This window comes from Rhineura floridana, chromosome 11, assembly GCF_030035675.1.
Source record: "Rhineura floridana isolate rRhiFlo1 chromosome 11, rRhiFlo1.hap2, whole genome shotgun sequence".
Lineage (NCBI taxonomy): Eukaryota > Metazoa > Chordata > Lepidosauria > Squamata > Rhineuridae > Rhineura > Rhineura floridana.
In genome coordinates this window covers 22,903,529-22,918,847 of record NC_084490.1, presented here as the reverse complement: position 1 = coordinate 22,918,847, position 15,319 = coordinate 22,903,529, and the positions used below count along the sequence as shown (strand labels likewise).

The following is a 15,319-nucleotide window of genomic DNA, read 5'->3' as shown; positions in this document are numbered from 1 at the left end:
AGGCACTGAGGCTGGCAACCCTAATGCTGAATGAGAAGGACCACCGGCCTGATGCGGCAGGTTCTTCCTTTGTTCTTAGGTTAATGTGTGTTACCAGGTGCAGAATTCAGCTGAGAATCTCAGTTTTGATTTTAAAGAAAGACAAAAAAGCCTGAAGGCTGTAACTACACTCAAAAGCATCAGAATCCAGAGAGGTGGCTGAGCAAGATTTCCAGGGGGTGGGGGCTTCAGAGCCCTGCATAGCTGCTTGCCCTCCCCATGAGTAGCAAAAAGCATAATAAATTATGCAAAACAGTAATCACTGCACAATTATTATGGAAAATAAGAGAAATTATGCAAATCACCTCCCCTTTGCACAACTCTATGCCGGCTGAAAAATCTAGGTTTTCTTGGCCCAGAATTTGGACTGCCCAAAGACACAACATCATCATCATTATTAAAAATCAATTAAAAAAAAATTTTTAATATACATTTTTAAGCATGGAGGGCATACAGCTCCACAGATTGAGCTTTCTTCTTATTAGTACTAGTATTAGTATTATTTATTAAATTTATATCCCATCTTTCCTCCCAAAGGAGCCCAGGGCAGCAAACAAGAAGCAATAAAACATTAAAAACACTTTAAGAACAATTCTTCCAATACAAATGCAGACTGGAATAAAGGTCTTCTTATCACCTAACACAACCCAAATCCTGTGCTTGTCAGTGGAGCCTATTTACACATTTGTCTGCCAGTGATCAAGCAATGAGCAATGAGGTGATGAGAAGTCAAGAAATTAGTGAACAGACCCTGAAGGGGGACTAGAGCTAAGGTCATGGTTGAATGTCACTTACAGGCAGGGGGTCAACGTACAGGATGACAAAGTGCAGAGACATGGAGAGGCAGATAGATGCCATAAGCCAGATATTCACCCAGGGAGGCATCCGAACCAAGGACTGGTTCTCTGACAGACTGTGTAGGACAGAGAAGAAGTTACCATCTTTGGCAGTGGGGAACCCAACCCTAAATCATCAGTCAATACAAAAAAATAGAGACTAGATCTTTAAGTTGGTAGCTGTCCTCCATATGAGGGGTGGGTTACTCAAGAGATTAATGGGATCTCAGCTCTGCCTAGAAAGCCACAGCCCTGGTGGATAACAGACCAGCCTAAGTGCATGCTGCATTTTCCTGGGAGCACAGAAAAATCACAGAATGTGATAATCCAGGTACAACAACCAGCTAAATACCAAATCTCAGCTTTCCTGTAAATAAAAGCCTTTATAGTTGTGAAGATATGGCTGAAAGCAAGTGGGCAATGCCTGTTAAAATCTCAGACCCAAGAAAAATAATTGACTGAATGTGATCTCCAGTGGTTGGAGGGAGGCAGTAGGATAGGTAGGCTTCATTGCTCCTCCTTCTGTCTAGCAAAATGAGAATTAATTGTGCCAAACAGTAAATGTTGCAGAATATATTACACAAATTAGGCTGCAAGCCTATACACGCTTTTATTATTATTGTTTGATTTATATTCTACCCTTCCTCCCAGCAGGAGCCCAGGGCGCACTTGCCTGGAAGTAAGTCCCGCTGAACTCAGTAGGGCTTACTTATGAGTAGATTGCACTGAGAAGCAAATTTGCCCATTTCTTTTAAAGGCATATTCTGTACAGCTTGTAGAAACTGACTTTTAAAGATGGTATCAGTTGTACTGATGAAATCTTATAGGCAAAGTGTGGTAGATTGTGCTTGGGGAATCATTTACATTAACTGTACTACTATTCTTTTGATATTGTGCAATTGGTCACCTGAACTATCTAAAACATACACATTTGCTGTAATAACTGATGTTTTGTTGCAAATAAAACTTGACATGAACTAGATATTTTGTCCATGCCAGGAAGCAGGGTAAAAATCAGATAACTAGTAATAACATTTCCTGGCACACAATCTGGGTTACCTGGATGGAGAATTCTAAATGTGTTGTCCCCTGCCAACTACACCCCATGCAGAGTAGACACAGTCCAGAGCATCAGATAAGAAGCAATATCTGGGGATGAGACTGGGGAGTAGTGGCGGCTGGTGGCTCCATGTCAGTAAGGCAGTGGAATCTGCTCTGGGTTTTAATCCGAACTTTCAACTTGTGACATGGAGCCACCAGCTGCTATTGCTGGGGAAGACGCTACTGGAGAACCTCCAAGCAACACTATGTGAGTAATGCTGAAAGTTGACCCTCATGGACCCCCTTACCTGTTGAGTGCATTGCACATCTCTATGGTGACCAGGACAGACAAAGCCATGGTCATTGGGACAGAAGACTCAAAGATTTCACAGTCCACGCCATCAAAATCAGCATTGTGTTCTGAGCATTGCATGAAATGGGACTGAGGGACAGAAAGAGAAGAAGGGAAGACAGGATTAAAATAGAGCATGGCTTCCATAGGTGAAGCAATCTCCCACTCCCCATAGAATACTACTGGCCTTTCCCTCCCAGTATAGCACCAGGGATGTCAAAGCTCACCAATTGGTAGTAGGTCACGGCAGGTCCATCCTCAGCATATAAGAACCACCAAGCAGCAGCACCAACAGTGGCAGCTCCAACATATCCTGCAGTTGATCAGAGGGAAAGAGTAAGTAAACAAAGAAGAGGGCAAACGCTCAAGGAAAAAAGCACCTCCAACAGCAACCTGTAGAGGAACTGGAGACAGGGAGTGAACCAAGGCAGAGGTTGGGCTGAATGCCAATCGCAGAAAGCTGCACTTGGCTGGATTATTAGGTGCCATAAATACAGATTACTGACTGCTGTTTAAGATACTGACTCAGTAGCATGTAAAGGAGCAGCCCAATTTGTACAGAGCTTCACCAAGCAGAAGAACTTTGAGAGGTTTGTCAGGGTTCTTGCCTCAAGCCTTGAGAACGGGTCAGGTTTCTGAGTCAAGGTATAGGACAGGGATGAGAGTAAAGGGTTTGCATATACGGGAAGAGAACAGAGGGAGAGTGCAGGTTGTGTGTACAGGCCTACGTTCTGGATTAAGGGACAAGGTACCAGGAAGAAAAAGCCATTACCTCCAATGGCCATATAGCGGAAGAAGAGCCAGCCACTGATCAGGGCCTCCTTGGGGCTGCGAGGGGGCTTGTTCATGATGTCCAAATCAGGGGGGTTAAAGCCCAAGGCAGTGGCTGGGAGCCCGTCAGTCACCAAGTTCACCCACAGCAGCTGCACAGGGATCAAGGCTTCAGGGAGACCCAGGGCAGCAGTGAGGAAGATACTGCAAGGGGAGGAGGAGGAGGACAAAAACAAAAGGTGAGAAGATACAAAGCCTCTGAAAAACAGTAAAAAAAACAAACCCTGACCAGGGGGTCAGGCAGGTCTCTCACAATTATCATGTCTGTCCTTCTGGACATTTATAAGAGCAAAACTCCTTTGCCAGGCCTACTTAGCATAGCAGGAGGGCTTGCCAAATGAAGGTGGGGCAATGGCGGTGTGGCTAGAGAAGGGGGAGAAATTAGATTAAGTCCACTTTTAAAGATCAATTTATCATATTTTACCTTCCGAAACAATATGAGAACCGAAACACAGCCATCCTTTGAAATTTGCATGTATCCGAATTTTGATATACAGTTCTCTAACCAAACAAAGCTTACAAAAATGCATAAATTAGGGGAAATTATACATAAAAATGAATATCTTAGTGAAAAACAACATACAAAAATGCATTATATTAGGAGAAATTGCAAAAAGTCAAAACTGCATACAAAAATGTGTTTATTAGGAGAAATTTGCACTAAAATGCTGAAGAATTTTCATGAGGGTTTCTTTTTTAAAAATTGCAAATTGCTGCAGAAATGGGGAGAACTGAATTTCAGACTGAAAAATGAGAAACGGAGAGAACCAAAACTGACATATCTTTCCATCCCCAGGTGTGGCACGGACCTATCATGGGATAAGGGTGGAGATTCCTTACCAAACAACCTCACCCACGTTGGAAGAGATGAGGTAGCGGATAAATTGTTTCATATTGTTGTAGATGGCCCGGCCCTCCTCAACGGCAGCTACAATAGTGGAGAAGTTATCATCTGCCAGCACCATTTCTGAGGCACTCTTGGCTACAGCAGTACCAGAGCCCATGGCAATACCAATCTCAGCCTTCTTCAGAGCTGGAGCATCATTGACACCATCACCGGTCTGCCAGGAGAGAGCAAAGATGACAGGGAGTGAACCAAAGAACAGGAGAGTGGTGTATACTGCAGGGTGGCCAAGGAAAGCACAGTTCCAAGGCTAAAAGGCCTACTTTAACAGAAGCCCGTTTGCACAAATGGATGGTTGCCCATTTCCAGAAGGATTTCATAGAGTCGAAAAGGGCAAACAAAATGGAACTAACAGATGGACAACAAAAGTGGATTCCGCAAGCCCTTGGAGTGGCTGAGAGAGTTATACTGCAAGGCTGGGAAGGACCCTTGCCTGAAAACCTGGTAAGCTACTGCCAGTCAGTGTCAGCAGCACTGAACTATATGGACCATTATGGTCTGACAGTATAAGGCAGCTTCAGATAATGGCTTTCGAAAGAGGTCAGACACATTCATGGGAAATAGGTCTGTAAGTGGCTGAATGATGGATAATAAATGGAACCTCGTTGCTATGGAACACTAGTTGCTAGAAAGCGACAGTAGGGGGAGGCTACTGCCTCCATGGCTATCAGCGTGGAGCATCTGGTTGGTCACTGTGGGAAACAGTATGCTGGATGGGATCTTTGGTCTAATCCAGAAAGGCTTTTCTTATGTTCAAATGAAGAAGAAACTGAGGATCAATCCACATAGGATTTTACCCACATGCAGGTAGATTGCTGTTGAGGAGGCAATGGACACCCATGTACACAGTACATGGTACACAATACATAATACAAATCTGAGTACATGTCTGTTTCTCATCTATAACCAGGGGTGTAGTTGTCTGGGGACTCGGGGTGTGTGTCTTAGACCCTTTACTTTTTTGGGATCAGGGTACCAACAGGGTCCCTATGTCTCCAGCATTCTATGAACAAATCAGCATGAAAGGGGAGTGTGTTAGCCACTGAGAAGGGTCTACTAATTTGCCTCCTTGTCTGTTCCTGCTGATGGGAGCCAATCAGAATGAAAGGAAGTGAGTCAGCTGCTAAGAAGACTCTTCTCAGTAGCTAACACTTTCCTCTTTTATGCTTATTGGCTCCTAGAGACATTTGTAGTTGTGGGAAAAGGCCTTAACAAGGTTCTCATTCTCAACCTAGCTTGGGGGGGGGGGAGGATGGGAGACAGCATGCCTGGGACTATCATGAAGGGACCCTACACTTCTGAATTTGCCACTGCACTACTTTCTATAACTACACAATTACTATTATACATATTCTGTAAATTGACACATCCATGTGCAATATTCACACAAAGTTGATAGACATAGATGTACCCTATTTTTCTTGCACCCACAAGACAGGGATTGCTGGCTATTAGTCCACTGTTGCCCTCCCAACAATCTTTCCCTTCCGCCATCACCATCTGTCTATTCACCATGGCTGTGATCTCATCAAAGCTCTGAAGGAACTCCACAATCTTGGACTTGTGCGTTGGCTCAACACGAGCAAAGCAGCAGGCTCTCTTGCAGGCTTCCCGCTGCTCGCTTAAGGGCAAGTCATCAAACTCACGGCCGGTGTAGGCCCTGCCGGTCACTTCCTCATTCTCGGAGAAGATGCCAATGCGGCGGCAGATGGCAATGGCTGTGCCTTTGTTATCACCTGTGATCATGATGACACGGATACCAGCTTCACGACACAGCTGCATGGAGTCCGACACCTCTTTGCGGGGTGGGTCCAACATGCCTACACAGCCCACAAAGGTCATGTCCATCTGTGGAAGGGAGATTTGTCAGAATTGTCTTGGAAAGCAGTCTACAAAAACTGAAGAGCCCACATGACCGTTGAATAGCCCTCCTGACCACTGTAAGTATTAATTTGTGGACATCAACAGCCAGAAAATTTAAAGAAAATAATAAACTCTTCCACTGTTGAGATCTACTTTGGTATAGAGGTAACCGGGATGGACTTTGGGGAGAACCCCCAACCACAAAGCTTACTGGGAAACCATGGGCCCTATCACTCTCTCTCACCATAATCTACCTCACAAGGTTCTTGTGAGGATATCTGGGCGGGGGGTCATGTACACCACCATGTGATCCTTGAAGAAAGGGCAGGGCATAGACAGATTAAAAAATTATCTGCCTGCTTGTCTGGAAGTGTTTTTTATTTACCTTAGGAAAATTGTTTTTTTCAAGCCTGTGTTATAACCCAGGCTACACTTAGGGTAGAACACACTTCCAGTTATGCCAATTCCAATACATCTCTACCTCTCTTTTCTCAAAACAGAGGTATACAACACTAGTCAAACTCCACCCTTTTTACTCTTGAAACCATGTCAGATCAGCTCCAGTGTATTTTTAAAAAAAATTAGCTTCAGGGAGGTTTCGCAACTGATTGGTAGATAAACCCCTTTGTCTTCCAGGTGTGGCCAACGGAAATGCTTTGCTGCAGGCTCAGGCAGAGACAGTGATTGGCCCAATGCTTTGCTGTGGGTGGTCCTGAAAGGTCTGAAGGCAACAGTGGGGAAGGGAGGTTTGGCCAGCAGAGGGCAGTGTCACTTCAAAATGCACCCAGAAAAAAACTATCCTGGCTGCTTTTGAAGCGACTAGTGTGTCCGCAGCCTTAAACTCACCAGATGAGAATTCTGCCACTTGATATTTCTCAAAGAGGAGCTACTGGCTGGCCTTTCTGTCTGCTGTTCATCCCCCCTTATCTCTCTTTTTAGCTAATTTTCCCTAAGGATTGGATGGGAGAGAAAGAATTTCTCTTGCCCCTCAGGCTCCTAATCCTCAGGGAAAATTAGCTGCTAAGAAGAGAGATAATGGGAGATGAGGGATAGAGAAAGGCAGCCAGCTTCTCCTCCTTCACAATATGTATGATTCCCATCCCCACTGGTTTCCTCTGCCTCTTGATGGGGTAATCTTCAGATGTTTCAAGAGGCAGAGCTCTTGTGTGGGTGGGACCTGTTCTCTGGAAAGATTTGGACTAGAACATTCCTTCCTGATGTGCTAACTTTCTATTTGCAGAGACTAAAAAATGGGGTCACCCACTTGCAGTCTAAAATGGTACAGTCCATTCTACCTCTCAGGACTTTGCCACTTCATGTCTACCTCATTCTGCTGCATATGTAAGCCTAGCCTTGGACACCTGAGCGAAGTCCTCTTTTGCTCTCAGATACCTGGTTCCTCATTCTTGTTTCACCACAATTAAGCTCTGTAACAGGGTTGGTGAACCTGTTGCCCTCCAAATGTTGCTGGACTGCACTTCCCATCATCCCTGCCCATTGGCCATGCTGGCTAGAGCTGATGGGAATTGGAGTCCAACAACATGTGGAGGGCCACAGGTTGCCCACTTTTGTTCTGTAAGAACTTAGGTACTGTACGAACTTGCTCTAAAGGAATTTTTGTACTATCTGAACTTATGTCTATAATACACCTCTCAGTGGCTGTTAGCCATGAAAATTATACATCTCTATGCTCTGTTTATCAGGCACTGAGGACAAACAAGACGAGATAGGACGCAGTTTCAAAAATAATTTGAGGACAATGGAACTAAATGCTAAGTCCTGCCAATATGTTTTAAGGCAGCGTTAAATATTCATGTATCAAATGTAATACTGCACACATTTCCCTCTAAAATCCAGCAGAATCCCTAACTGGAAATATTGTAAAGAAAAAGAAAAAGGCCTGTAGTAGGGAAATATAGATTCACATTTTTGTAAGAAGGAAAATTTGCTTGAGAATCTGCTTTCTAAATTCCTTTCAGCTCTTGACCAGGCATTCTTGGTTCTGGCTGCCTAATTAATCCTGCACCATGTCCTCTCTGGGTCTCCCCATGAGGCTTGCCCTCAAGATTACCTCATACTGCACAAACTTGGTGGAGTCCTCAAGATCCATGTCATCTCTCTTTGGGGGGGTGTCACGGGTGGCCAGGGCCAAGCAGCGGAGGGTGTCCCGTCCTGTGCCCCACTCCTTGATGACTCCCATAATATGGTCCTTGACATTGGAGGTGAGAGGAACGCGGGTGGTGCCCACACGGACATAGTTACAACGGTCTATCACACCCTCGGGGGCGCCCTGTTCATGAGGAAGAAAAAGATATTGTAACTTGAGAGGAAAGTGAGCTTGGTGTCAAGCAGTGTGTCTGAATTGCCGTTTGGACCAAGTACTAGAACTTTAAGCTGAAAATTCTAGAACAGGGGTTCCTAAGCTGTGGATCACTAGTGGTCTGAAAGCTTCATTCAGGTGGTCCATGGCGTGTCTGTGGATTTGTGGTTGAAGACAGGCAATGGCACATCCATTGCATCTAATATTCATATTGATTTTAGTTGTATTTTTGTATATACTGTATTACAATTTGAATTCAATAGAATTCTATAAAATACAATATATAAGAAATAAAAGAAAGAAGAAAAGTACAATTAAAAATCATGCAACATCTAGCACAGCACATTACAATTGCTAAAACAGGGAGAAAAATCATTAAGTGGCCTGCCTAGATCCTCAGCAATTTTCCAGTAGTCGTGAGGGGGGGAAAGTTTGAGAACCGCTCTTCTAGAAACTGTTTTCAGGGGTCAAAATAGCAAAAAGGGTAATTTAGAGGCCTTTGGTTGCAATGAAGGACTCATTCTACTGCCTCATGTGTGTCTGCAGCAGACAGCTCACATGACTGAATGTTCTTCTATACTAAAACCAGCCCTGGAGAAGGTTTCTCCTTGACATGCTAATTTTCTATACAGATGGGGTTTTTTAGACATTTAGTCTAACGTAGTTAAACTCAGTGGTTAAATTGTTAAAATTAGGACTAGGTAGGTTCAGGTACAAATCTCTACTCAGCCATGAAGCTTGCTGAATAATCTTGGGCCAATCTTAGGCAAACCAAACTTTTGTGAGGATAAAGTGGGAGGCGTGGAGTGTTCACCTTGAGCTCCTCAAAGAAAAGGCAGGATTAAAATAGAATAAACTAACATTTGAGTCGGGGCCTAAGATGGAATGTCTGCATCCCCTGGTTGCTATGGAAATGGGACACAGTCAAAGGAGGCACTGCTGACCTTGATAAACATCTTGTTGCCAACAGCCCGGGAAGCTTTTGCTGGGGTGCAGAAGACAGACATGGACTTCCTATCACGGGAGAACTCCAAGGTGAATTCCTTCCTCATGAGTTGTTTGATCACCTGGGGAAATGGAGGTAACAGGAGGGGGAAAAGAGGGTTAAACTCCATTTCACATTTCCAGAACACACAGCACATAGTTACACTCTGGAATTCACTCCCCCAAGAGTAGTGATGGCCACCAACTTGGATGGCTTTAAAAGAGTATTAGACAAATTCATGGAGAATAAGGATATCAATGGGTGCTAGCCATGCTGGCCATGCTCTGCCTCCATAGTCAGAGGCAGCGTGCTTCCAATACCAATTGCTGGAAACTGTAGGAGGGGAGAGTGCTCCTGTGCTCAGAGCCTGCTTGTGGAATTCTCACACTGGCCAACCAGATGCCAATGGAAACAGGATGCTAGGACAGATGGGCAATTGGCCTGATCCCACAGGCCGCTCTTAGGTTCAGCCAAGAGAACCATAGTAGGCATATGCACAGGGCCATAGACTCCAGCACTTGAGGTGTATTCAGCTAATGTATTAGATACTTTCAGTAACATAAAATAAAACATTAATCCTAATGCCCGTGTATTCATTTATGCAAACTGAAACGCAGCCATCCTTCCAAATTTGCCCTTCTCTGAATTTTGCAATGAAGGTCTCCAGTCAAGTAATTTCCTTAAAAATGCATATAGTGGGGTAAAGTGTGCATTAAAATGAATACATATGTGAAAATAACATGCAAAAATGCATTATATTAGGAGAAATAGTAAAAATGTACATATTAAGGAAAAATGTATATAAACATGTATGCATATTAGGAGAAATTTGCACCAAAATGCAGTTGAATTTTCACAAAGACTTTAAAAAAAATGCAAACTGATGTGGAAATGTGGAGAACTGAAGATCAAATGACAAATGGAGAAAAACAGAAATTGACGAATTCGCCCTGGGTCTCTTCATATTTCTGCCTGACAGGGCCTGATAAGAGTGGCAGAGCAATGCAGGACTCTGAAGAGGGACAGTTCTCAGAAGTCAATACTTACAGTGTTGCAAGCATTGGCGCGCTCCACCTTGGTAAGGTTGCGTATATCTGTGTTGAAGACGTTCATCTTCTCCACCAAGCAGGTAAGGGCAGTCTCGGTGGCTTCACCCACCTTCTCAAATACACCTTTGGACTGGGGGCGGAGGGGGAGAAAAACAGGTAGGGAAGAAGATGTAATTTAAATATGACACACCAAGCATGGTCAAGAGCTGCAGGGAGTCTGATGGAAGATTCATCCTTACAAAGGGGAGGATTTACCTCTCCCCCCTCCAGGATGGATGGATTATGGTCTCCCCCTCAGAACAGCTTCCATTGGCAGCCATTCCACCAGAGTTCTTTCTGAAGGAGAGCTAAGACAGTGAGACCCTCAACTGCTAATTGGCTCCTCCTTTCCATCACTAGTTATTGCTGCATATGAGGGAGTGGAGAGAAAGTGTCTTCTGCATTTCTCTGTGGGCATAACTACACTACAGATTTCAAGTACAGATTGGACTGAACCAGAATGACTTTCTCATATAATTTGCAGGTGCTGAAAGGGAGCATTTCAGTACAGTGGCAGCTGGTGGTTCCATGTCAGTGGGACAGTGGAATCCACTCTGGGTTGTATTATTATTATTATTATTATTATTATTATTATTATTATTATTATTATTATTATTATTATATTGATTGATTGATTGATTGATTAAAAAGCAGTTTTAGTCTGAACTTTCAAGAAGCTGCTTGCACCTTGAACAGATCCTTGAAAGTTCAGACTAAAACCCAGAGCAGATTCCACTGCCCTGCTGACATGGAGCCACCACCCACCACCGTTCCAGTAATTTTGGGGAGGTGGGACACCAAAATTACTACCGTTTCTCCATGTTTAATTCCCAGTAATGTCTCTGGAACATTGCTGCAACATGACACAACATTGTCTTGGGGCATTTGTGTGTGTGTGTGTGTGTGAATGGTGGTTCTGCATTGCCAGCTGCCTAAAATGGTAGCCACCAGTGGCCACTTATACATCACCAAAAAATAAGAAATACATCACCATAAAAGTGGACAAAAGGTGGCATAGATTTGCATTAGATTTGCATATGCTAATTTATATGGATAGATGCACATTCAGAAATAATTACTATAATTTAAACAGAAATATACTACAGCTCACCATAGTGGGGATGAGGAATAGGGCTGTACCTTGGCAGCCTATGCTGCCTGCTCAGTCTGCTGTCCAGGTGCTATCTATTGATATGCAACGTCAAAGCCTCTGCTCTCCTTTCTTATGGGTCTTTAAACCGGGCATAGACCAGGCAGCCTTTCATAGAGATTGACCGTCCTCTGACAGCCTCTCAGACAGAGGGTTGTCCTCTGCAAAGCAGGCACATGACCACCCTACCAGTAGGGGCTACCATTTTTACCCTCAGAGCACCACTTGGCCTATAGGGGGCTCCATCCTAATGTATCATCATTCTGGGAGTATTACAGTAGGGCCCCGCTTATACGGCGGGTTAGGGACCAGGCCCCCGCCATAAAGTGGAAATCGCCGTAAAGTGGAACCCATAGACTATAATGGGGCCGTCATGCGAAAACGAAGCGAAAGCGTCACAAAACGTCGCAAAAGAGCAAAAATCAGCTTTAAAATAAAAAATGAAAGCTGCCACCTTAGCGGAACGCCGGGAAGCGAAGCGCCGGGAAGCAGGGCCCTACTGTACTGGAAATTAAAGATAACAGCCAACAGCAGTGGGAAGCTGCAGAGAATGTCGTTGAGTTTTGCGCCCATTACCCTCAACATTTGTCCACATCTCCCAAAATACAAAAGAGGAAGCAGTCTCACCACTACTCCCTTCACTGTGGGCTCGCCTACATTTAAACTGGTTTAACAGACTTTTCCTCTACTCCAGTGCACCCTGGGAATTGTAGTTTTGTGAAAGAGGATACAGATCTTTGGAATTCACTCCAGATGGAGGCTGTTGAATTTGAGGTCTTTCCGATGCCATGTAAAGACCTTTTTATTTTCCTGGGCTATTTACAATCTTTTTGACCTGTTAGAAAATTTAGTTGGTTCCTTTCCACTCTCGCTCTGTTGCTGATGGTTTTGTTTTATTTTTATATGCAAATTTAACCAAAAAAGAGAGAAAAAGAAACAGAAAATAAAAAATGAAATATTTATTAAAAACAATAAAATAAACAAAAAGAAATAATATATGACATATGACCATAAAATATGGTTTTACATTTTAATTTGTGTAAGCTGCTCTGGAAACTTTCAGGGAGTGCCTATACAATTTTAATAAATAAATCTGTCAGAAAGTTCTTGTTGCCCTCACCCAACTACAATTTCTGGAGTTCTTTTAGGGAAGCCCTGACAGTTAACAAACAATCAAGATCCACACTGACCTCAACGGAAAGCAATTGGTGGAAGGACGGACGCAAAGCAAGACAGAAGCCCACTCACCTCATTGAAATCCAGAGAAGAGTCATTGCAAAGGGCACAAATAGTAGCCAATTCAACGAGCCCATCATAATGTCCAGCATGAACCTGTTTGTCGTTCTTGAAGCTGCATAGGTACAAAAGCAAGGAATTGGGAGCGGGGGGAAAATGGAAGTCACATTCAGGTAGGAACAGGACAGCAGAAACACAAACGGCGGAGAGGTGAAGTGACAGTTTACTGGTCTCACTGCGTTACTTATTTTTTTATGTATATACCATGTATGTGTCAGAATGGCTTCTAAGCAGTTTACAAGCATAGAATCAATTATAAAATCCATAAATAATTAAAATACACAACAAAATACTTTCATCAATTAGGCCCCATCTGTACTATACATTTAAAGCAGTATTATACCAGTCAGGGCTTCCCCCAAAGAATCCTGGGAAATGTAGATTGTTAAGAGTGCTGAGAATTGTTAGGAGATACCTATTCCCCTCACAGAGCTACAATTCCCAGAGTTCCCTGGGAAGAGGGAGTGACTGTTAAACTACTCTGGGAACTGTAGCTCTGTGAGGTGAGTGGGGTCTCCTAACAGCTCTGAGCACCCTTAACAAACTACAGTCGCCAGGATTCCTTGGAGGAAACTGTGACTCTTTAAAGTGGTACAATACTTCTTTAAATGTATACTGTGGATGGGGCCTGTATCAGACTATCATCTTCAGAATGTGCCCCCTACTGAAGAGGCAAGAGAAAGGGCAGGGAGCGAGTCAAACTATCTGAGGAGGTACCTAATTATTCAAAGTGATGCACTAGGGGATTAAAATTTAAACAAAATGCAAATGTACTGCCTTCAAGTCGATTCCGACTTATGGCGACCCTATGAATAGGGTTTTCATGAGGCTGAGAGGCAGTGACTGGCCCAAGGTCACCCAGTGAGTTTCATGGCTGTGTGGGGATTTGAACCCTGGTCTCCCAGGTGTAGGCTTAGGATAATGGGATGGGATTAGGGTTGTGGATCTTTAGGGTTACTCACACTTCTCCTTCAGGGGCATAGGTGGATCCAGTAATAGAGAACTCATTCAAAGAGCAGAGATCGCCCTCTACTTTGTCAATGACAAACATCTGCAGAGAGAGAGAGAGAGAGAGAGAGAGAGAAGAGGCCGTTTCAAGAGGATCAGAGTGGGAAGATGTTCAGTGGCAAAAGTGCCAGCATGCAGCTTCAGCTCACCTTGCAAACAGACATTTGGTTGGTGGTGAGGGTGCCAGTCTTGTCGGAGCAGATGACAGATGTGCAGCCCAAGGTCTCCACAGAGGGCAGGCTTCTGACAATGGCGTTCTTCTTGGCCATACGGCGGGTACCCAGGGCTAGGCAGGTGGTGATGACAGCAGGAAGGCCTGAGAAAACCAGGAAGAGGAGGCAAAGGGAAAGGATTACCTTGAGGAATGGGTGAAGCATTCAAGCAGCTGCCATCCATTTGCTAGCTTTGATTTCAGAAATTCCTGTCCAGTGGCTTCCAAATTTCTCTTCGCCCCCAAAGATCGCTTGAAAACTGCTGAGGGTCTTGGTGGACTACTTAATAATTCTTCTGCCTGTTGTAATGCACTATGCTAGATGCTGTATGGTTTTTAATTGTATTTTTACAGATACAACATTGACCACCTGAACAAAGCTCGTGGACCACTGATGGACTGTGGACCACAGTCTGGGAACCCCTGCTGTTTGCTTTCTCTTGTCTGGAAACTGCAGGAGAGAAGAGTGCTCTTGCACTCTGGTCCTGCTTGTGGGCTTCCCATAGGCAGCTGGTGAGCCACTGGGTATGTGCCAGACTGGGAGGAGCGCTTAACCCTTCATTTATTCACTGTGAGAACAGGGTGCTGGTCTGGATGGGCCACTGGTCTGATCCAGCAGGGCTCTGATCTTATGCTCTTATGTTCATTTCCTTTAGCTCTTACTACCCACAACATCACCTCTTGTTCAGATTTATTTATTTTAAAGTATTTTGGGTAAAGTGCTTAATTTTTTTAAAATTAAGTGTCGTACAACAATATAAATCAATATTCAAGCATAGGCAAAGCAATCCAAATCCCCTGTACGCTGGGCTGGAGCAGGGTGGGGATGGGTGTAGGGAGCCCTCTATCTAGCTCGGCTGGCTTCCTGCTTGCCACCAGAGCATAAGCCTTGAAATGTGATGTTCTAAGGCAGAAAGGGGGCAGGACTGGGCTAGCCCAGGATCTAGTAGATCTTGAGTTCATGTCAAGGCTGTCAGGTGGTGGCATCGGGTCCAGATCAAGAATAATCATCCCGCTCCCCTCCTTCTGCTGTGCCCACTGCACTGACAGCAGTTGGGCTGCAGATAGCCCCAGGCTATGGTCTGAAGGCACATGAGGCCAGCACCCTGCTGAAGCTAAACAGGCTCAGGTCTGGTCAGTGCCTGGATGGGAGACTGCCTTTGAACCATATGTAAGCCGCCTTGGGTTTCTATCATGAAAAAGAAAGAAGGGGTATAAATGTAATAAATAAATTAATAATAATAAATGAGGGTTGCTCTGCTGCTCCGCAAAGCCACACAAGGGTGTGGGTGGTGGTAGATTGGATTTGGAGAAATAAAATATGCCATACATTGAGAAACATTTTACTAGATGCATTTTACTAGATTCAGATTTATGGTGATGAAAACCAGGGTT

The 15,319-nt window shown here is 44.2% G+C and overlaps 1 protein-coding gene across 1 annotated transcript in view; it reads right to left on the bottom strand.

Annotated features, from left to right (window-relative positions):
- Positions 1–15,319, bottom strand: part of ATP2A1 (ATPase sarcoplasmic/endoplasmic reticulum Ca2+ transporting 1) — a 39,515-nt gene that overhangs the window by 6,955 nt on the left and 17,241 nt on the right. The window contains exons 9-20 of the mRNA XM_061587995.1: positions 13,863–14,029; positions 13,668–13,756; positions 12,658–12,760; positions 10,219–10,350; positions 9,131–9,253; positions 7,938–8,156; positions 5,516–5,851; positions 3,940–4,160; positions 3,041–3,243; positions 2,496–2,581; positions 2,225–2,358; positions 835–952 (exon numbers count right to left, since the gene is read on the bottom strand). Of these exons, the coding sequence (XP_061443979.1) occupies positions 835–952; positions 2,225–2,358; positions 2,496–2,581; positions 3,041–3,243; positions 3,940–4,160; positions 5,516–5,851; positions 7,938–8,156; positions 9,131–9,253; positions 10,219–10,350; positions 12,658–12,760; positions 13,668–13,756; positions 13,863–14,029 (1,931 nt within the window). The remainder of the gene's footprint in view (positions 1–834; positions 953–2,224; positions 2,359–2,495; positions 2,582–3,040; positions 3,244–3,939; positions 4,161–5,515; positions 5,852–7,937; positions 8,157–9,130; positions 9,254–10,218; positions 10,351–12,657; positions 12,761–13,667; positions 13,757–13,862; positions 14,030–15,319) is intronic.